We start from the raw sequence: 22,333 nt of genomic DNA, 5'->3' as shown, positions 1-22,333 counted from the left end.
TAAACACTGCGAAGCAACTGTACATGTTATCAGGGTTGGACTTTTGCTTTAATATCCCAGAAAGCACTGCAGTTCCAGCATGCTTTATGATGTCTTTCCACCTTCCTGACTGCTTGCTCTCAATTTGTTTTAAAATACAGCTCTTCTTTTTGCAGCTACATTAAAGATTATTATTTATCTCCCCTTGTATGTTGTCTTTCTTTTAGCTGCAGGAAAGTAAAGAAAACAAATAAAAACTTGCAGTATTTTTTAATTCCTTCAGACTACTGATCTCTGATTGGTCAACATAATCGGGTCGACTAAAAATAAATGCTTTTTCCATTGGCTCTGGCTCAAAGACTGGGATCCTGAACAGCGCTTGTATAGCGCTCCCATAGAACAAAATGGAGGGACCTATTTTTTTCTCCAGCGGCCGCCTCCTCAGATGGACTCCCGTTCTCAATATAGGTGCGGGTCACAGATATGGGACCCGCGACTATCGGACATTTATAGCATATCCTGTGGATATACCATAAAAGTCTAAGTTGAGAATAACCCTTTAATGCCCAAACTCTGCCATGTACTGAAGGGGTTAATAGTAATTTCGGACCCTCAATATTGCTATTTTGCGTGTGTTAAAGGCTATAGTGTCTAAAATAACCCATTATAGTGATTCCATGAAAACTAAGGCTATGGGCAACACTTTGGCCACTCGGTTCATGTCTCAGTCTTGTGTATGTGACTCCCACACTTTTTTATTTATTTTTTACCCATTAGATCTTAAAGGAGTTGTTTCATCAGACAACCCCCTCGTTTGGAGCCCTCTCAGCGATCAGCTGATCCCTGGCTCTAAGAAAATGGCTGACTACAATAGCCACGGCAGGGGAAATGTAGTATTAATTGGCAGCTATTGATATGTAATACATGGATGGCTGGAGTCCTCCATTCTGGCTTGTTGAGGGGGTGCTCTCTATGGCAGCCATATACCCTGATAGTGCATATGGAAAGGGCTTTTATTCATAATACAATCGCCTTTAAAGAGCTCTGTCAACACATTATAAGTGCCCTATCTCCCACATAAGGAGATGGGCGCTATAATGTAGGTGACAGTAATGCTTTTAATTTAAAAAAAACGATCTATTTTGACAACGTTAGGGGCGATTTTGGTTTATGCTAACGAGTTTCTTAATGCCCAAGTGGGCGTATTTTTACTTTCTACCAAGTGGGCGTTGTACAGAGGAGTATATGACGCTGACCAATCGGCATCATGCTCTCCTCTCCATTCATTTAGACAGCAGAATCGGGTTCTTACTAGAAGATGATCTGCAGCCACATACCCAGCGATTCTGCTTGATTAACGTTAATCCAGTGTCCTGATAATGAATACACATGACCATCCAGCCTGGACGTCATGTGTACTCAGAATCCTGACACTTCTGAATCTTTTCTGTGAGATTCCAGCAACGGATACGAAATCTCGCGAGATTACGGAGATAAACGAGGTAAAATTGTCTTTTAGAATGTGAGATCTTCCATAGAATAAGGGAACATAGAAATAATATGATGCATGCAGATCCTCATCGCCCATAAAACATCAAATATTGATGTAGAGGAGTCACTAAGTTTGGAATTGTAGTGGTTTTCCTCCTGTGAAATTGAACAAGTCCATCCTATTGTTAATACAGAGGAGTAGCGGTGAGAGAGTAAAATCCAGACACCTGTCTTGCCTGCTGCATTGGTGTTGTGTGATGCATGTCTCTGCAGCTTTCATTCCAACAAAATGAAGCAAGACGAGCACCCTTCCCAATATGATAAATGATGCTTGTGAAACGAATGCTCCACTCAGCAAAACTTGCACACCCTATTATCCTGCTACCATAGGTGTCTTATGCACACAATGTTCAGAAATGGAGCAATCGGGCTCAGGCTGTTGTCATGGATACACTGAACCTGTCTCCCCACTCAGCTGTCAAACAGCTCTTAGACTTTACCATTCATCTGCAATATAAGGGGGAATGTTGTTTTTTTCACCTGTTCGCTATATAGCTTATATGTAGCATTTTACTTTTAATTGTTTTGACTATAAATTTCATAATTGAGCAGTAGCCTAGTGTAGACTATTGCTGGCAAATACATAGCCTACTAGAATGGCTGCATATGCTGCGTAACCCTTTAGGGTATGTAATGAATATTCCATCAACCTTGTTAGCCTATATGATGCCAAATGTTAGAAAAAAAGTGACTTTGTTCCGGAGAGCTGAATGTCTTTACAATCGTGCAGGAGGATCACAACAGCCATCAAATAGTCTGTGCCACATCGCTGGTGTTGAAACTGAAATATACAGTATGTGCACATTCATTGCTGGCATTGCCTGTAGTCCCTAGAATACATGTAACCATATATAGAAGACATTAAACAAGAACATACCATGCACTGAACGGTGCACTCTATTTCTGTACATCAGAGGACCTCTCGATCAGCACAGTTTTTTTTTTTTTATGCTATGTAGTAATTTTATCTTCGGGTCTTAAATCTCATCGGTATTTTTATAGTTCTTTTAAGATAATGAAGTGAACTGGCGTGTCATTGTCTATATATATATATATATATATATATATATATATATATATATATATATATATATATATATGTGTGACTGCAGCTATTCACATGACACATACTTGGCCATGCATGCTGTAAGATATGCATGAGGTTAAAGCCGCTATTTACCAGTGGATATATTTTAGTATAAATCGATATCACACCCTTTAAAACTAGCGCTAAAAATTGCAATTTTATTGCAGTGTCTTCTGTGTCCTTTTAAATTGTTAATAATTGTCCCTCCATGGTAAGTTTCTACTTGTAGAAAGCCCTTTAATTGAACTTGAAATGGAAGTCCAGCTAAAAATCATCCACGGTCATTGATACATAACAGAAGGTCATATACGTGACGTTCTATCAACTTCTGCTTTCCAGAACAAAGGGGATGCAGCGCTCTATAGAACTTAAAGAGGCTCTGTCACCAGATTATAAGTGCCCCATCTCCTACATAATCTGATCGGCGCTGGAATGTAGATAACAGCAGTGGTTTTTATTTTGAAAAACGATCATTTTTTAGCAAGTTATGAGCAATTTTAGATTTAGTTTCTTAATGCCCAACTGGGCGTGTTTTTACTTTTGACCAAGTGGGTGTTGTAAAGAAGTGTATGAGGCTGACCAATCAGTGACCAATCAGTGACATACACTTCTCATTGTTCCAGCTCAGCATGATCCACAGCACAGTGTGATTGTGCAGTGAAAGAAGCTGGGCTGGAACAATGAGAAGTGTATGATGCTGATTGGTCACTGATTGGTCAGCCTCATACACTTCTTTACAACACCCACTTGGTCAAAAGTAAAAACACGCCCAGTTGGGCATTAAGAAACTAAATCTAAAATTGCTCATAACTTGCTAAAAAATGATCGTTTTTCAAAATAAAAACCACTGCTGTTATCTACATTCCAGCGCCGATCAGATTATGTAGGAGATAGGGCTCTTATAATCTGGTGACAGTCTCTTTAAAGTAAGTTTTGTTCCTGGGAATCGGACACATGCTAATGATTTGGATAGGTCTTGAAAAGGTGTTTGAACGCTGTACAGTTTTAGTAATCCGTAGTTGTCCGAGCTAAAAAATTCGCTCAATGTTGTGTTGAAAGATTATTATATTTAGGTGTATTTCCCCTTTAAGATATACCACAGCAAGTTGCTGCTTGTAGTTAGAAAAATATACAGTAAAAAGAAACGACAATGGTTTTCATTGCACTGTTTGGAGGTTTGCTGGCATTGCCGCTTGCTGGACTGAACTGAATTTTAAAGATCGACCTACATATAGGAGCCACTAGAACAGTCTGCCCACCCATCCAACGCTCCTAATGTCATATATGTAATTCTCCTGAGAACCTTAAATCTTGCATACAGCGCTGTCAGTGCTACATAATATTTGAATAAGTAGATGGCATCATTAACACCAGCATTAAAACAAAGGGGCAGGGGCTAACCAGAAAAACTCATTACAGAAAATAATTGGGGAGAGAAAAACAGTGGGGTATGTCCTAGAAAACTATATTAAAGAGGCTCTGTCACCAGATTTTGCAGCCCCTATCTGCTATTGCAGCAGATAGGCGCTGCAATGTAGATTACAGTAACGTTTTTATTTTAAAAAAACGAGCATTTTTGGCCAAGTTATGACCATTTTTGTAGTTATGCAAATGAGGCTTGCAAAAGTCCAAGTGGGTGTGTTTAAAAGTACAAGTCCAAGTGGGTGTGTATTATGTGCGTACATTGGGGCGTTTTTAATACTTTTACTAGCTGGGCGCTGTGAAGAGAAGTATCATCCACTTCTCTTCAGAACGCCCAGCTTCTGACAGTGCAGATCTGTGACGTCACTCACAGGTCCTGCATCGTGACGGCCACATCGGCAGCAGAGGCTACAGTTGATTCTGCAGCAGCATCAGCGTTTGCAGGTAAGATCGACTTACCTGCAAACGCTGATGCTGCTGCAGAATCAGCTGTAGCCTCTGGTGCCGATGTGGCCGTCACGATGCAGGACCTGTGAGTGACGTCACAGATCTGCACTGTCACAAGCTGGGCGTTCTGAAGAGAAGAGGATGTTACTTCTCATCAGAGCGCCCAGCTAGTGAAAGTATTAAAAACGCCCCGATGTACGCACATAATACACACCCACTTGGACTTGTACTTTTAAACACACCCACTTGGACTTTTGCAAGCCTCATTTGCATAACTACAAAAATGGTCATAACTTGGCCAAAAATGCTCGTTTTTTTAAAATAAAAACGTTACTGTAATCTACATTGCAGCGCCTATCTGCTGCAATAGCAGATAGGGGTTGCAAAATCTGGTGACAGAGCCTCTTTAAGAATGTTATTGTTGTAGCAATATATATGTTGGAAGAAAATTGGTTTCCCTATTCCACTCAGAGTGCAGCTCACTCAAGCCAGTAAGTAACAAATACAATAATACTGCTGTATTGGAAATTGGGAACATATTGTCATTTTCCAGTGATATTACTGTGATACGTCAATGAACAAAAATAAACCACATAAAAGTAAGAAAAGACCAATTAAAGGGAACCTGTCACCAGCATTTCAGCTATTGAACTCTATTCACCCCTCGCTGGCCGCTGCTGTCAAAAGTTCATTGCCGTTATCCCCTCTCCTAAACTCTTGCTCCGACCGTAAATAACGGTCTGCCAACATTTTGCGCCTTTTATGGTAATCTAGCAGTATCGTTCGTTACTCTTCTTATGCCCGCCCACCGCTAAAAACTGTCCCGCCCTGAATGCCAAAATCTCGTCTGAGATTACGTTCACGCGCCCGTCATCTAAGGTCCAATACCCCTCCCTGCTTCGTCCGGGACTCCAATCCTAGTTACTGCGCATGCGCCTCTATGGTGTCCGGTTGTGCGCACGCACCAGGACAGGACATCTATGCGCAAGCGCGGGATTTCGTGTGTGCTGGGGAGAGGCGAGGAGCTGTCAGTCAAAAGTAAGGAGGCGGGGTTGACTCTGAAAGGCTTGAGGAATGAAGATATGACTCTTCTGCTCCTTCGCATACGGTGCGGGAACACTAAAAAACTGAATGCTTAAGGTACGGAGCTGACTAAGGAGATAATTATAGCTTACACGAAAATTATTTTTCACCCATTTCCTCCAGGTATTGCTGATTTAATAGATGACATGCTGTATAGATTCCCTTTAAATACAATTGTTTGCAATTACTTTGCTGACATAATATATCTCCACCTATGCCATCTAAATTTTGACTCTTGTTCTAACATGTAGTGATTTTAAAAGGGATCTTCCTTACTGCTGTATTACATGATCGTTTCGACCTACAATTAAAAAATACAAAAAGTGATAACTTCTAATGATGGTGAAATCCGATGATCCTAGTCAGTGTTTGTGTCCCAGCATCTGCCCGATCCTTTAATCCTTATGATTACCGAATACCCCTGGTAACATTCATATTTTCAGTTGCTTTATTTTAATATCTAATGAAAGTTTGCATAGAAAATGTCACATTCCCTGCTCAAGTGATCTGAGAAGCCAGTTAGATCAGTTTAGCAGCCGATGTGAAATTTTCTATGCTAACTTCCATTAGATATCAAAGCAGTATTTATCTCATCCCTGATTATGAAACCCTATGAGTGAGCCTGTAACAAGGAAAAGTGTATACAGAGCCATCATCTTAATATGAAGTTTGTATAGATTATTTTCATCCCTTGGTCTAGTGGTTCCCAACAAAATTACCTTTGAGGAATCGCTGAAAAAAAAATTCCGGTCCTAGTGAACCTCTACTCTCCTTTTCATCTAAAAAAAAAAAAAACTTGGCCTAAGGGTGGGCGAAGCATTCTATAATTAATATTCTGGTCAAGATCTCTTGGCTGGTTTGTCTGCCCCCATGCCAGGCATACTTAAGCAGACTGAAATACTTTTGCCATCCCTACTGTAAAAGTGACTGCTCTTGGGCTGCTGTCTTCTGGGAACACCTTGGCCAGGTTAGGAAACACTACCTTAGGCCCCCTGCACACGGCCGTAGCCTTAAACCCGGTTCGTGATTACGTCTACGTTTGGCTGCGGACAGTCACCAGCATTTGCGGGCCGTGCTCCCATTACAAAGTATGGGAGCGCGGTCCGTAAAATCAAAAAATTAGGACATGTCCTAGTTTTTGCAGAGCCTTTCTATGGCCCAGACACCTTCCTGTAAATATACGGTAAGGTATCCGTGGGCAATAGAAATGAATGGGTCTGTAGTTTGATCCACAATTACAGTCCGTAATTGCATATCAAAATTACAGCCGTGTGCATGGGACCTGAGTCAAATATTGTGTGGACATTAGGTTTTCTGTGGAAGTGGACAAAGCATGTGTTTCTATAGAAGGGAATTTAGTTTGTAAGCGCTAGTGGGACAGTGAGTGCTGGGAATTAATGGAGTCCCTGGAGAGGATTTCAAAGTGCTGACACTACAGAACTAAGGATAATAAATTCTCCATTTCTCCATTTTGTGCTGCTGGTTTGTTGTAGAGACGTTTGCATGCTCCTATATTCACTGTAAGGGTATGTTCACGCGCTTAACAAATAACGTCTGAAATTACGGAGCTGTTTTCAAGGGAAAACAGCTCCTGATTTTCAGACGTTTTTTGAGCAACTCGCGTTTTTCGAGGCTTTTTTCACTGCCGTTTTTGGAGCTGTTTTCAATAGAAAAACGTCCCAAGAAGTGTCCTGCGCTTCTTTTGACGAGCCATCATTTTACCCGCCGTATTTTGACAGCGATGTGTAAAATAAAGGCTCGTGGGAACAGAACATTGTAAGACCCGTTGCAAGCAATGGGCAGATGTTTGCCGACGTGTTGGAGCCGTCTTTTCAGGCGTAATTCGAGGCGTAAAACGCCAACTTTACGTCTGAAAAGAGGTTGTGTGCACATACCCTCAAGACCAACCGACCGCATTTGCAAATGATGGCTTCGTCAAACAGTGGGACAAGTTTATTTAGTAAGATTTAAGTACTGATGCTTCTCAAATTTTGTTGGTTTCTTTGGTAAAAATTACCTTTTCATTGTATTTTTAAAGAAACGACAAAAGATTTTGTCTATTCTATTTCTAAAGGTGTTGCTGGTACTGATGTATGAGCGTGACCCTGGCATATTTGCCAGGAAATGCTCTCTGAACATTTACCAAATGGATCCGTAGACCCATATGGGCCCAACAGATGCTAAGAGTGTCCTTTTGGCATCTACCAGGCATGTATAAGTCAGTATACTTTTTTTTCTGAAGCTCTCCACCAGAATGCAGTTCGGCAGTAAGTATCGCATTAGACTATGCCTGGATGAAGAGCAATATATGTCATAACTTCCTTTTATGCTTCCTATAGAAGTAATTGGATACACTTAGTTACTTTAGTTAACAATTGCTTTATTGTGTACATTTTCATCAATGTGTATGTGACTGTCAAAGTTCTTTTGGATAAGCTCAAGTTGTATCATAGAAATGGCTTTATTTATCTAAACTGGCCTTGCTGCCCATAACGACCAATCACAGTGCAGCTTTCTTTTAGCCACAGCAGGTTGGAGCTGTGCTCTTATTGGTTGAAATGAACAAGGCCAGTTTTTCTGTTAAACCATTTTGATCCATTTCCCCAGTGAGTCTGACACATTGTGCTGATCATGTCAAACGTCTTCTAGCCGTAGTCTTTTAGCATCACTGTTAGGAGCTTTTTGTGTTGACAAGCAAGCCAGCAGCTCTGTGCTATAATACATGTCTTTTCAGGAATCAGTACAGTAAATGTAAAGCAATGTTTTTTCAAAGTTGTTAGGCCTCATGCACGCGAACGTGTTTTTGCGTCCGCAATTCCCCCGAAAATCCACGGGAGAATTGCGGACCCATTCATTTCTATGGGCTCATACACACTATCCGTGTTTTCACGAGTCCCCGCATGTCCACAAATCTGTGCCGCACAAACTCAGGACATGTCTTATTACGGCCCGCAAATTAGATGCGGACATGCCCATAGAAGTCAATGGGCCCGTGGAGAATGCGGGTACACCTCCGTGTGTCAACCGCAGTTTGCGGATTTGCGTAAGTGTTGCTAGGCGACGACCGGGAATGAGTTCTGTCGTCATCCTGTTTGACCTAGGCTTTTTTTTTTATCCGCATTTTGCGGATTACATACGGATGAACTGCGGATTACATACGGATGAACTGCGGAGGACATTTCACGGAACACGGTCCTGGAATTTGCGGACCAGAAAAACACTACGGTCGTGTTCATGAGGCCTTACAGTTCTGTTTTTTGTTTTTTTTTCCACACTAGTACAATACTATCACATAAATGTTTATGCACTGGGCATGATGTATCAAAATATTCTCGAAACCACAGTTCAGTGTTAATTTTCTATACTACACTGGGAAAATGAAATCTGAACTACTTTATATAAGAAACCCCATTTTGTCAGACCGTTTTGGTAGGTGAGGACTATTTTTATTTTGGATTTTCTATATGGTGCTGTAATAAAATACAGTTGCCACTTTTTTTTTTTTTTTTTTCATTTTATGATATGTGGGGATTTGGCTCCCAGTATTAGATATGTCCATAATTCCTATTTATGCCCTTTCGAGACCATACATGCACAGCCACTTTTCCAAGAGAACAGATAGCCTCATTTTCTGGATTGCTATAGATTCTTACAATTCTTTCAAAATGTATGTGCATCTTAAAAAAAAAATAAAAAAAAAAAAAAAATTGTATTTAATGAAATATTTTTCTTTCCTTTTATAGGCAAAGTTGGCTGCAGCGGATGAAAGGAGATTTCAGCAACAGATTATAGCCCAACAAAAGAAAGACTTAACATCCTTCTTAGAAAGTCAGAAAAAACAATACAAGATTTGCAAGGAAAAGATTAAAGAGGCATGTGCAGCAGTAAACTTGGCTATGGCAAGCATCAACAAAATATTTTTACTATTTGTTATTTTGGTTTAAACGTCAGAAGATACCTGTCGCTCATCATTCTTGGCGAATTCCAAGGAGCTTACTGTGCCATGGTCGGGAAAAAGGTCTTGAGGGTTCATTTTCTGCTGTAAACTGCAGCAAATCCAATGTCTCTCTCTTTTAGCTTTCACAAATCATAGTAAGGCTGGATGAACTGGAGATGTGTGTCAACTTTTAGCTTTAAATATTGTATCAACAGTCTTGCAGGGGTGATTGTTAACTTCTAGCGGTTTGTCTTCTCGTGGTAAGCTGAGAAATCCGAACACATTGCAGCTGTGATGCAGTATCATGATAGCATTGAGTTATTTGCTGAATTTGTTTAATATTTGGTCATTTCTCTACTAGACTTGCTCTAAGGATTTTTTAAAATAACTTTTAAATGTTTTCTGGTAAAAGAAGTTCAAAAAGTTCCTTTCGAATGACAACTGTTTTTCTATTTCAATTTTTATTTCTTGAAGCAATATGGGCTAGCTCACACTGAGTTTTTGGAGTCGAAAACCGGCCGAAACCGCCTCCCATTGATTTCAATGGGAGGCAGAGGTGTGTTTTTTTTTCTCCTGTGAACGAAAAAAAACTGCTCGCGGGAGGAAAAAAGTGACATGCCTTTTCTTTCCACGTTTCCAGCGTTTTTCGTTGTTTTTTTTGCCCGTGGTGCTCAATGGTTGCAGCCGAAAAACGTAAGAAAAACACGGCAAAGAAAGTGCAGGCAGATTTTTCTGCCTGCAAAAAACTCTGTGTGAACATACCCTATGTGTGCGGTGATAAGCACAGGATACTCTTCTGTGGATGTATTGCGCTTTTTAAATACGCATTTTGAAAATGTACAGAGTGGAGGAAACCACTGAGATGAAGCAACAATGAGGCACTTTATTGAGTCTATGTACACCTTCTTGAAATCAATTTTTTTTTTTAATGAGTGTGATTGATGCAACTTTCAAAATACTTTTTCTTACTTTTTGAGGTACAGCTGCTTTGTATCCTGTATACAGAGCTGCTATATCTAGCGCTGAAACCTGTATCTGTCAGGTCCTGCGTGTCTCTGACACAGATGTGATTGATAGCAGCTCGATCATGTAAGTGTATAACTATAATGTGATGGATTACAGGTCAGTCACGCAAGAACCGCTGTTACTGAACCCGTCCGTCCCACGGACCTGACGGATTCAGGTCGTAGCGCACAATACAGCTGCTCTGTATATATTCTACAGAGCAGCTGTATCTCAAAAAGTAAAAATTATTTTTAATAAATGTTTTTTTAAAGTTGCACCAATCACACTGATGGACGTTTTTATTTAAAAAAAACAAAAACTATCTCAAAGGTGTACATAGCCTTTAAGGTTGAAAAAAGACATTGGTCCAACTAGTTCTACCTATTCTCCTGCAGTGTTGATCCAGAGCCTAGGTAAGTAACTACCTGGATCTACTGGTCAATCTTTGACAGGTCCTGAGTAGATCACGGATGCCTAAAGGCTGGTTTACAAGGGCAGATTTCTGCTCATAACGATCGCTGCTTGATGATATAACAAGTCAATCGGCACTCGTTTACAGGCCCTTGTACATGGACCGATGCTACAAACCTTCAGTCCACATCAGTTTGCATCATTGTCGACCGCAGATCCACTGTTTACACTTGGAGATATGCTGCTGACCGACAATTTAAAGGGCTATATAAACCATGTGTTCAGCCGATGAATGAGTGTTTGCTCGTTTGTCAGCTGATCACTGTTCTGTTAACATGAGCCAATAATCGGAAACAAGTTTGTAAGAATGCTCGTTCAGCCGATTTATTGGCCCGTGTAAATAAACCTTAAGTTTAACAATAAGGTTGCTTCAGGCCACAGGTTTTGGACTAATTCATCAGTAATTGTTATTACCATAGTCCACTAAGGTACTTTTGTTTTTGCATGATTTTTGAGAAAACTATTGCAGACTTATAATGTTTTATTGAAATGTGCCTGTGTGAAAAATCGAAATCGTCATTTGAGAACAACACCTTGTTTTAAAGGGGTTATGTGGGGACCAAAAATTATTAGCATTGTACTCAATGCAGTATGTGAGTACACTCGCAAATATACATTCCGGTCCCGTCGCACTGATTATGAGATTTTAGTAGATTTTTACATCGCAGCCGGAGAATCGGAAGTCTAGTGGCACAATCTAACTTAATGACGACACGACTCGTCATGTGGCCCCGCTGTACGCTATGTAATAGCTGTAGCAGCGGTATAGACTGTGCCACTAGACTTCCGGTTCCCTGGCAGCGCTATAAAAATCGATTAAAATATCATCAGTGCGACGGGACCGGAATGTATATTGGCGAGTGTGCTCACATGCTGCAGTGAGTACACTGCTAATTCTTTTCGGTCCCCACATATCCCATTTAAGTACAGCTTACAGACTAAACCAAGTCACTTCTCTTTTGTGTCAAAAATATTAATATGGTAGATCTTTTGTATTACAGTAAAGCTCTACTTCAACAAGATTTGCCAACCCCTAAACCAGAGGAAGGCATAAAAACCCATGACCAAAATGCCTATTCCTCCTAGATGTAAATGTAATGGATGCCCCCTGTTATAGATACATTCCTGGATAAAAATAGATAGTTAGAAAGATCTCTGTATTGACCTTTTGTAAGCCAAAGGATTTTCTGGGAATAGGCTATCGATATGTGATCGGTTTGGGTCCAACCCTAGGGACACCCAAGATCAGCAGAACACGCTTCTCTAGCAAGGGCTACCCCTTCAGTGTTTTTCATGCATCCCTGTCTGGCATTGCAGCTCAGCCCCATTTAATGGGACTCTGTCACCAGTTTATTAATTCCCTATCTCCTAGCTAATCTAATAGGCGCTTTGCTGCTGATCACTACAGTGTATTTTTTTTTTTTTTTAAATGTTTATTATGTGCAAAGTTATGAGCATTTTTCTAAATATGTAAATGTGGCTTTAATAGCGAAATAGGAGGTGACTCTTTCTTTTCACTCTGGGCAGTGTAATGTTTTCTGTAGGACACTGTCCAATCAGCATACAGCTTCTCCCCCTTCCCTGCCCAGCAACACAGCCTGATCTTATAGTATACAGCTTCCATTCCCGAATGTGTATTCAACTGGTGAGATCTCCGGTTGCGTCACAGCTAGAACTGCGATCCTGGTGTCATATGAAAGATTAGAATCTCATCTTTCATATGCCACTGCTGTTCTAGGTGGTCCACAGCCCGAGATATGGCTGATTGAAGTGATCCCCCTTCCCTCCTGCCTCAGTCTCTCACACTGTGTGAATCAGCTTCATGCTGATAGGACAGCGTCAGAGGCTGTGAGGTAGCTCCTCCTCAGGAGAACCACTGCTGTTACCTCCCACTTCTCTAATAAAGTTTCATTTACATATTTAGATAAATGCTCATAACCTTGTAAATAACAAACTTTTTTTAAAAAACAAATCACACTGTAGTGATCAGCAGCAAAGAGCCTATTAGATTAGTTATGAGATGGGGAAATGATAAAACTGGTGACAGTCCCTTTAAGTGAATAGGGCAGAGCTGCAATGCATCGCTTTGCCTGTAAAAACCTTGGCCGATCATTTAGGATAAGCCCTCTTTGTGTGAATGGTGGCGGTCCATCAATGTGTGTGTTCCTGAAGAACCCCTCTTAACCCTTTTTCAATATTTGACAATTATATACATCATAGTCAAGAGGGAAGGGTATGGGCAGCGATAACCGATCCCAGATTTTTAGCCATGTTTAACCACCAGATTCTGCAGTCAAAAGCAAATGTGGCATCTAAGCTGTTAGACAGAGGGCACCCTTCTCCCCGCGATGCAATTGCCAGGGGCCAATGGGTTGTTATGGCAGCCAGGGGACTAATGAAGGCCCTGAGTTCTGCCACCCTGGTCCTCCTATTAAAGGGGTATTCCCAAAATCAGATTGGTGGTTCAGTGTGTTCTATGCCTAAAATCATTAATCTTTTTTTTTTTTTTTTTTTTTTTTTTTTTTTTTTTAAATGCACCATTCCTGACTTCTCATCCCTCTAAATATCCCAACCCCTTTCTCGGTTTACTTTTTGTTGCTACTAGACGAGTCCAACAGTTATACACTCTGGGTCAAGCATGCTCCGTTTATCTTGTCTTTACTCCTATGCAATCGCGCTCTCTCCGTCTTCAGCACACGTGTCTCTCTGCGGTCTTGCTCCCCTGCATTCATTGGGGCAATTTTTTCAGACTGGTTCTTCATATATCTGGCGGTCGCAGCACCAGGAAATCAAAACTACTCCAGCTATAAGCAGGAGTAGATTTGCACAATAATTTACGTGAATTATAGTAAATTTATCGGGCCGCAATGGTTCTGCCCCTCCTGGCTGGAGGCAACGTCTTTTCATTCTCCTGACACTCCGGTAAAGTTACTGTGGGAGTAACAGCACAGCGTGATCTCGCAAGATCATGTTGTGCTGTGAGTACAGCTGGACATGAATGAAGAGCAGTGTATGACGCTGATTGGTCGCGACATATACTTCTTTACAACGCCCACTTGGTCAAAAGTTTAAAAAAAAACGCCCAGTTGGGCAATTAGAACAAATTGGCATAAAAATAACTCCGTCAAAAATAAACATTTCTTAAACCACTTATCTACATTAAAGCGCCTATGAGATTAGTTAGGCTATAGGGCACTTATAAACTGGTGACAGAGCCTATTTAACTCCAGAAGAGTTGCTAGTCTAACCAGAGCTGCTATAATGATAGAGGCACATGTGGAAGGTATGTTTTGCATAGCCCCCCCCCCCCCCCCACAGGCCTTGTTCACACTGCGTTTATTTGACATGCTTTAAGCTTCTCATTGACCAAATTCCCAGTCAATGGGAGTCCTAGTTACGCACCCGAAAACACCTCAAAAACACATGTACTTTAAAAAGCGTTTTTGACGTGTTTACACGCTGGTTTTTTTGAGTGCTGTGTGAAGAATGTGCGTGTTAAAAAAAAAAATAAAAAAAAACATTTTACCATTTTCTCTCTCTGCTCTCCGCCTCTCTCGGCTCTCCGCCTCTCTCGGCTCTCCGCCTCTCTCGGCTCTCCGCCTCTCTGCTCAGTTTTTTTGACAGACCCATTGACTTGTATGGGACCCACGGTCACAGCTAGGACATGCTATAATTTTGTCGGAACGGAACAACGGGACCGTAAAAAAAACCTGAAATGTGCATGGCCCCATTGAAATTAATGGGTCAGGGTGCTAGTCGTCAAAAAAACGACTAGCACCCTCAAGGAAAAAAACGGAAGTGGGCATGGGGCATTAGACCGACATGAAAAATGACTCTTTTAGTGTCTGCAGCGCATATCTAAACTAAAATAAGATATTAATACAACATAAATCAAAAACATTTTATTTTTATCGCAAGAGGTAGAGGGACTTCTGTTCAATCATCGACACTGAGTTATGGGCGATTTTTGGTCCAGCAGGCCCATGTCTCTTATTACATGAACTTTGATCCATACAGATTTCATATAGATAATACTGATTAGTTTTACTTAACAATTTGTCTCTGGTTGGAATGAGTTTTGACTTTCAGTAATGTGCCACTATGGATCTAGCTGCTGAAATTTTTTTGCTACAAACCCATCTACTTCTGCAAGGGATATCCTCACAAGCGAAATTAAGCAGGGTGACTTCCGGCCTAGGAGAAACATTCTTAGAACGTACCCTAGAGACCAACCCAAAAACTTATCTCCAGAAGTTCATTATCTTGGGGCATTCCCACCAGCCATGCATCAGGGCACCATTTGCATTGCAATTGCGCCAGCACAAATTTGACTAGTCAGGGTATGATTTAGCCAGTCTCACCGGGGTTAAATACCATCTTAGCTATAATTTACGAATTCCCTCAAGATGATTAATGCAATATGTTTCGGCCGATCGTCTCATCGCTCCATGCCAATACCGAAACGGAATTATCTTCCCAAGATCCTTCTCCCAACTTATCATATTCATCTTACATTGTTTCTTTATGTATATAATTGAGATTCCATCCTTCCTTTTGGACTGACAATTTAATAAAAACATTTAATCTCGCCATCCCTGGTAGTGAACGCTCCATTTTCCCTACTAGTCCATGTTCATTAATGAAAGCCCTAAAAATATATAAATTTGATAATGACGTAATCTTATTGACCCGCGGATTTACGGTGAGCTCCATAAAAGAAAAACCCAAACTGCAATAGAGGAATTGCTGTCTTTTCCATTCCACCCCACAAAACAATTTGACAGTTTCTCAGTGCATTATATGGTACATTAAATGGTGCCATTAATATCTAACTTGCCCAGGAAAAAAAAAAGCTGTCATACAGCTAGGTCAGTGGAAACATAAAAAAAAGTTATGGCTCTTGATATGCAGGGAGAAAAAAAACTTAAAAAAATGAAAGAAAACTGACTGCAGTGGCAATGAGTTCAGAGCTTTTTCTTGCTGATTTTGATGCGGAAACCGCGTCGGATTCCGCGGCAAAAAACATCTGATTTCAATGGGAGGCGGAGGTGTTTTTCCCCCAGGCCGGTTTTTAGCCGCTTGCGGTAAAAAAAAAAAAGCGGCTTTCTTGCCGCGGTTCTGCCTCTGACCTCCCTTTGAAATCAATGTTAGACAAAGAAAGCATTTGGCCGCGGGCGAAAATTGCTGCAAGAATGTGCAGGCAGATTTTTCTGCCTACAAAAATAAATAAATTGTGTGAACAGGGCCTTAAAGTCGATTTCCCCCTAAAACGTAAAAATGTTGATATACCAGTAAATCTGAATTTAGAGCAGTAGCAATTGATATATCTTTTTTTTGTATTTTTCTTTTCGGTTGCGGTTGCCATTTTTACAAAGTGACAATCCTATTGGCCATCGCTCATGAGTTTGTTTCTCAGAAACTGAAGAGAATAATAATAGCATGTTTATCATTGACCGCTTACCGCCGCATCCATCTTTCAGTTTTTCATTTTAGGTTTTTCCTCCCCGCATTCCAAAAGCGCTAAATTTTTTTTATTTTTCCGTCTATATAGCCATATGAGGCCTTGCTATAAGTGGGACGAGTTTTTCATGACACAATTTATTTTACGATATAATGTACTGGGAAACTAACAAAAAAATTCTTTGTTAGGTGGAATAGGAAAAAATACAGCGATTCCTCTATTTTTTGGGTTTCGGTATTACGGCGTTAACCATGCGGTAAAAATAACATGTTAACTTTATTATACGGATTAATACGATTACGGTGATAACAAAATTTTTTTTTTGTGTTTTACTGATTTTACAAAGAAACAAACTAAAATGGTTAGAATATGGCGACACAAAACAAATTTTTTTGGAGACCCCTTTTCCTTTTGAGTTAGTTATGTGAGGGCTTGTTTTTTTCGGGATGAGCTGTAGTTTTTATTGCTACCATTTTGGAGTACATGAGACTTTGATCACATTATATTACATTTTTTTGTGAGACGAGGTGACCACAAAACAACAATTCTGGCCTTTTATAATTTATAATGTTTTATGCCGTTCATCTGGCAGGTTAAATAACGTTGTTATAGTTTGGACTTTTAAGGATGCAATTAGGCCATTTTTTTAAAAAAAATTTTTGTTGTTTTTTTTTCAATACTTTAGCGGACAAATGGGAAAATGTATTTTTTTTTTTCTTTTCTTATTTTTTGTAAATAAAAAAGTTTTTCAATTTATTTTTTTATTTTTTGTATTACTTAATCGCTTGGATCGCTTGCACAATATGATGCAAAACTTATATTGCAGTATATTGTTTTTTTTAGTGGCTCCCATTGAGCCCTGTTTCGGCTTAATGGGGGCACAAAAAGGGCAGACCTATGGTACTTCAGTAGGCCCCCAGGCTGCCATGACAAACCTCAAAACCCCTGCGATCGCATCACCTGGGGAGGAGAGAGAGGCAATGGGCTGATGGAGGGGGTCGTCCCCCCACTTGCTAACAGCCTAGATGTCGCTATTCAATTCAACATCTAAGTAGTTAAACGGCTTGGATGGGAGTTTTTTCCCGATTCGGACGTTGCGGTTAGGTGCTTGCTGTAATGGCAGTGAGCCCGATTCATACTCATATCCTTCCTGGCTAGGATGTAACTGTACATCAAATTTCGGGAGGTGGTTGACACAGGTGATAAGAAACTAGTCAAAAGAGACCACCAATATGGTTGCATTTCCTGTTGTCACTTTTTAAAAACTTGTCAATTTTTTCATATCCGTTGCGGTGGCAAGTAAATCAAACATAGTTAGCAATTAAGACTGCTCTAATTAGGGACAGGCAGCTGGAAAGAGGGGCGGAAAAAGATACTCTGGAGTGCTTCTTTAACCCCTTCCCGACCACCTCACGTAGATTAACGGGCTGCAGCACTGGCCCATTAATCTACGTGTGCTCCTAACAGAGCACACAGGCGCTTCCTGCAACCCAGCATCCCACAGTACAGGCTGCTACTAGCAGCCTTAGTACTGGGGGAAAACATCGGGTCGGATCACAGAAGTGATCCGAACAGATCAACCACTTAATTACGGCAGTCAATAGCGACCAACGCATTTAAGTTGTTGTTAATAATATCGGCACCGCGATTGCGGGTGCCGATTGTTGCTATGGCAACCGGAAGCCTAACAAAGGCTTCCGGTCTGCGATCTATGGAAGGTGATTAGGTCCTGCCAGAGGCAGGGCCTAATATGCCCCCTGTCGGTGTGAAACTGACAGGTATAATACCCTGAAACACATAAGTATTGCAGGGTATTAAAAGAACGATCCAACAATTGGATCTTCAAGTCCCTAGTGGGACTTAAGAAAAAATAAATGTACAGAAGTAAAAAAGTTAAATTTTAAAATAAGTCCTTTTATTATTCAAAAAAAATGAAAAAAATAAACTATGCATAATTGGTATCACCACGTCCGTAACGGCCTGAAATATAAAAATATAATGTAATTTAGCCTGCACGGTGACCGCCATAAAAAAAAAAAAAAACGATACCAGAATCACTATTTTTTTGTCACTTCAGCTCCCAAAAAATTGAATAAATAGGGATCAAAAAGTCACATGTTCTAAAAAATGATACCAATAAAAACTAGTGTTTGTTCCTCATACAACAATCTTGATGGAAAAATAAAAAAGTTGTGGGTCTGAGAACTTGGCGACACAAAAACAAAACCATTTTTTTTAAAACCGTGACTATCGTGCAATCATCGTAAAATATAAAATAACTTATATACATATGGTATCGTCGTAATCGTATCGACCCGCAGAATAAATTAAATGTAATTTATAGCGTACGGTGAACGCCGCAAAAATGCTCACTATACCCCTAGATAAATTATTTTTAGGGCTGTAGTTTCCTAAATGGGGTCACTTCTGGGGGATGTCCACTGATTTGGTCCCGCAGGGGCTTTGCAAGTGCGACATGACACCCGAAAACCAATCCAGCAAACTTGAGCTCCAAAAACCAAATAGCGCTCCTTTGCTTCTGAGCCCTGTCGTGTGTCCAAACAGCCGTTTATTACCACATATTATATTGTATTGCCGTAATCAGGAGAAATTGCTTTACAAATCTTAGGGTGCTTTTTCTACTTTATTCCTTGTAAAAAAAATTTAATTTCGAAGTTTTATTGGAAAAAATTTAGATTTTAATTTTTACGGTCGAATTCCACTAAATTCAGCAAAAAACCTGTGGAGTTAAAATGCTCACTACACCCCTTGATAAATTCCTTGAGGGGTGTAATTTGCCAAATGGTGTCTCTTTGGGGGTGTTTCCACTATTTTGGCACCACAAGACCTTTTCAAACCTGACATGGTGCCTAAAATATATTCTAATAAAAAGGAGCACCCAAAATCCTCTAGGTGCTGCTTTGCTTCTGAGGCCTGCGCTTTAGTACATTACCACACTAGAGCCACATGTGGGATATTTCTAAAATCTGCAGTATCTGGGCAATAAATATTGAGTTGCGTTTCCCTGGTAAAACCTTGTGTTACAGAAAAAAATTAATTTAAAATGGATTTACTGATAAAAAAAAAAAGAAATTTGTACATTTCTTCTCTACTTGCTTTAATTCCTGTGAAACACCTAAAGGGTTAAGAAACTTTCTAAATGCTGTTTTGAAAACTTTGAGGGGTGCAGTCTTTAAAATTGGGTGACTTATGGGGGTTTCTAATATAAGGCCCTCAAATCCACTTCAGAACTGAACTGGTACCTATAAAAATAGGTTTTGGAAATTTTCTTACATTTTAGAAATTGCTGCTAAAGTTCTAAGCCTTGTAACGTCCTAGTTCAAAAAGCTATGCCAACACAAAGTAGACTTATGGGAAATGTTAATTCGTAACTATTTTGTGTGGTATTGAGATCTGTTTTACAAGCAGATACATTTAAATTTAGAAAAATGCACATTTTTGCTAATTTACTCTAAAATTTGGTGTTTTTCACAAACAAATACTGAACTTATTGATCATATTTTTAAACTAACAAAGTACAGTATGTCATGAGAAAACAATCTTCGAATCGCTTGGATAGGTAAAAGCATTCCCAAGTTATTACCACATATAGTGACACATGTCAGATTTGACAAAATCTGCTGCGTCCACAAGACCAAAACAGGCTGGGTCCTGAAGGGGTTAATATAGAAATTGTTTATATTTTGGGTGGGACCTCTTTAAATAGTACTCTAACACACTGATGGGATTTAATGGGATTATCCAGTATACTGGATTATTGGGAAGTCATTAACCCCTTCAGGACCCAGCCTGTTTTGGCCTTGTGGCACAGCCGATTTTTTTTAAAATCTGATGTGTTACTTTATGTGGTAATAACTTAGGAATGCTTTTACCTATACAAGCGATTCTGAGATTGTTTTCTCGTGACATATTGTACTTTGTGATGGTGAAAAAATTTGGTCGATAAATTCAGTATTTATTTCTGAAAAACACCAAAATGCAGAGAAAATTAGCAAAACCGATAGTAATACCACACAAAATAGTTAGTAGTTAACATTTCCCATATGTCTACTTTATATTGGCATCGTTTTTTTGAACGTACTTTTATTTTTCTAGGACATTACAAGGCTTAGAATTTTAGCAGCAATTTCTCATATTTTAAAGAAAATTTCAAAAGGCTACTTTTTCAGGGACCAGTTCAGTTCTGAAGTTGCTTTGAGGGCCTTCTATATTAGAAAGTCCCCATAAATCAGCCCATTTAAAAACCTCACCCGTCCAAGTATTCGAATCAGCATTCATAATGTGTTTTAACCCCTTAGGCGTTTCACAGGAATTAAAGCAATTTAGAGGTGAAATTTCCAAATTTTATTTTTTTTGCCGAAATTCATTTGGAATATCTCCCACATGTGGCTCCAGTGTGCTAATGGACTGAAACACCGTCCTCAGAAGCAAAGGCGCACCTAGTGGATTTTTGATGGTCCTCCTTTTTTTTATAGAATATATTTTAGGCACCATGTCCGGTTTGACGAGGTCTTGTGGAGCCGAAACAGTGGAAACACCCCAAAAGTTACCCACTTTTTGAAACTACACCTCTCAAGGAATTTATCTAGGGGTATAGTTAGCATTTTGACCACACAGGTTTTTTTGCTAAATATATTGGAATTAGTCTGTAAAAATGAAAATCTACTTATTTTTTCTGAAAAAACATAGAAATTTTTAATAGTGTTAGGCTGGGTTCACACACACTATTTACGGACGTAATTCGGGCGTTTTAGCCCCGAATTACGTCCGAAAATGCGACTCAAAAGCGTTGGCAAACATCTGCCCATTCATTTGAATGGGTCTTACGATGTTCTGTGCCGACGGTCATTTTTTTTACGCGCCGCTGTCAAAAGACGACGCGTAAAAAAGACGCCCGCGTCAAAGAAGTGCCTGTCACTTCTTCAGACGTAAATGGAGCCGTTTTCCATGGACTCCATGGAAAACCAGCTCCATTTAACGTCCGTAATGGACGCAGCAAAAAGCGCCTGCACTTGCCATTACGGCTGAAATTACGGTGCTGTTTTCTTTTCAGCCCCGTAATTTCAACCGTTACGGACGCTGCCGTGTGAACATACCCTTAAACTATTCCACTGTTTTGTTTCCGCTGGTTGGGTCACTCCACGGCATTGCAAACACCACAACAGTTACCCCATTTTGGAAACTACACTTCTCAAGGAATGTTTCCAAGTTATAGTGAGCATTTAGGCCCCACAGGTCTTTTGCAAAATTTATTAGAATTAGGCTGCAAAAATGAATATCAAATTTTTTCCCACTAAAATGTTGCATTTTCTCAAGGGATAAAGGAGAAAAAACACCCCAACATTTGTAAAGCAATTTCTCCTGAGTACGGAACTACCCCACATGTGGTCATTCATTTTTTTCACTAGAAATGAATAAACCCTTTCATGACTAATCCATTTTTTGCTTCTTTTTGTTTTTCACTCCCCGCCTTCCAAGAGCCATAACTTTTTCCTTTCTCCGTCAATAGAGTGGTGTGAGGGCTTATTTCTTGCGGGAGGAGTTGTAGTTTCTATTAACACCATTTAAAGTATCATAAAATGTACTGGAAAAAGTTCTTTGCGGGCTGAAATTGGAAAAAAATAAGATTCCACCATTTTTTGGGGGTTTCGTTTTTACGGCTTTCACCGTGCGGTAAAAACAAAAACTTTGCTTTTATTCTGGGGCTCAATACAATTAGGCCTCATGCACACGACCGTGTTTTTGCAGCCGCAATTCCCCCGAAAATCCACGGGAGAATTGCGGCCCCATTCTTTTCTATGGGGCCGTGCACACGACCGTAGTTTTTGCGGTCCGTGCACGGCCCGGGAGCCCGGACCGCAGAAAGAAC

At 40.1% G+C, this 22,333-nt stretch overlaps 1 protein-coding gene across 4 annotated transcripts in view; it reads left to right on the top strand.

Annotated features, from left to right (window-relative positions):
* TAOK3 (TAO kinase 3) overlaps positions 1-22,333 on the top strand; it is a 280,331-nt gene that overhangs the window by 231,300 nt on the left and 26,698 nt on the right. For 3 of the 4 annotated variants that reach the window (XM_075835361.1, XM_075835369.1, XM_075835378.1), the window contains one exon: positions 9,313-9,468. In XM_075835361.1, the coding sequence (XP_075691476.1) occupies positions 9,313-9,468 (156 nt within the window). The remainder of the gene's footprint in view (positions 1-9,312; positions 9,469-22,333) is intronic. The other variant, XM_075835388.1, reaches the window with a different exon arrangement.

Source organism: Rhinoderma darwinii, chromosome 1, assembly GCF_050947455.1.
Source record: "Rhinoderma darwinii isolate aRhiDar2 chromosome 1, aRhiDar2.hap1, whole genome shotgun sequence".
Lineage (NCBI taxonomy): Eukaryota > Metazoa > Chordata > Amphibia > Anura > Rhinodermatidae > Rhinoderma > Rhinoderma darwinii.
This window is presented reverse-complemented; position numbering and strand designations above follow the sequence as displayed.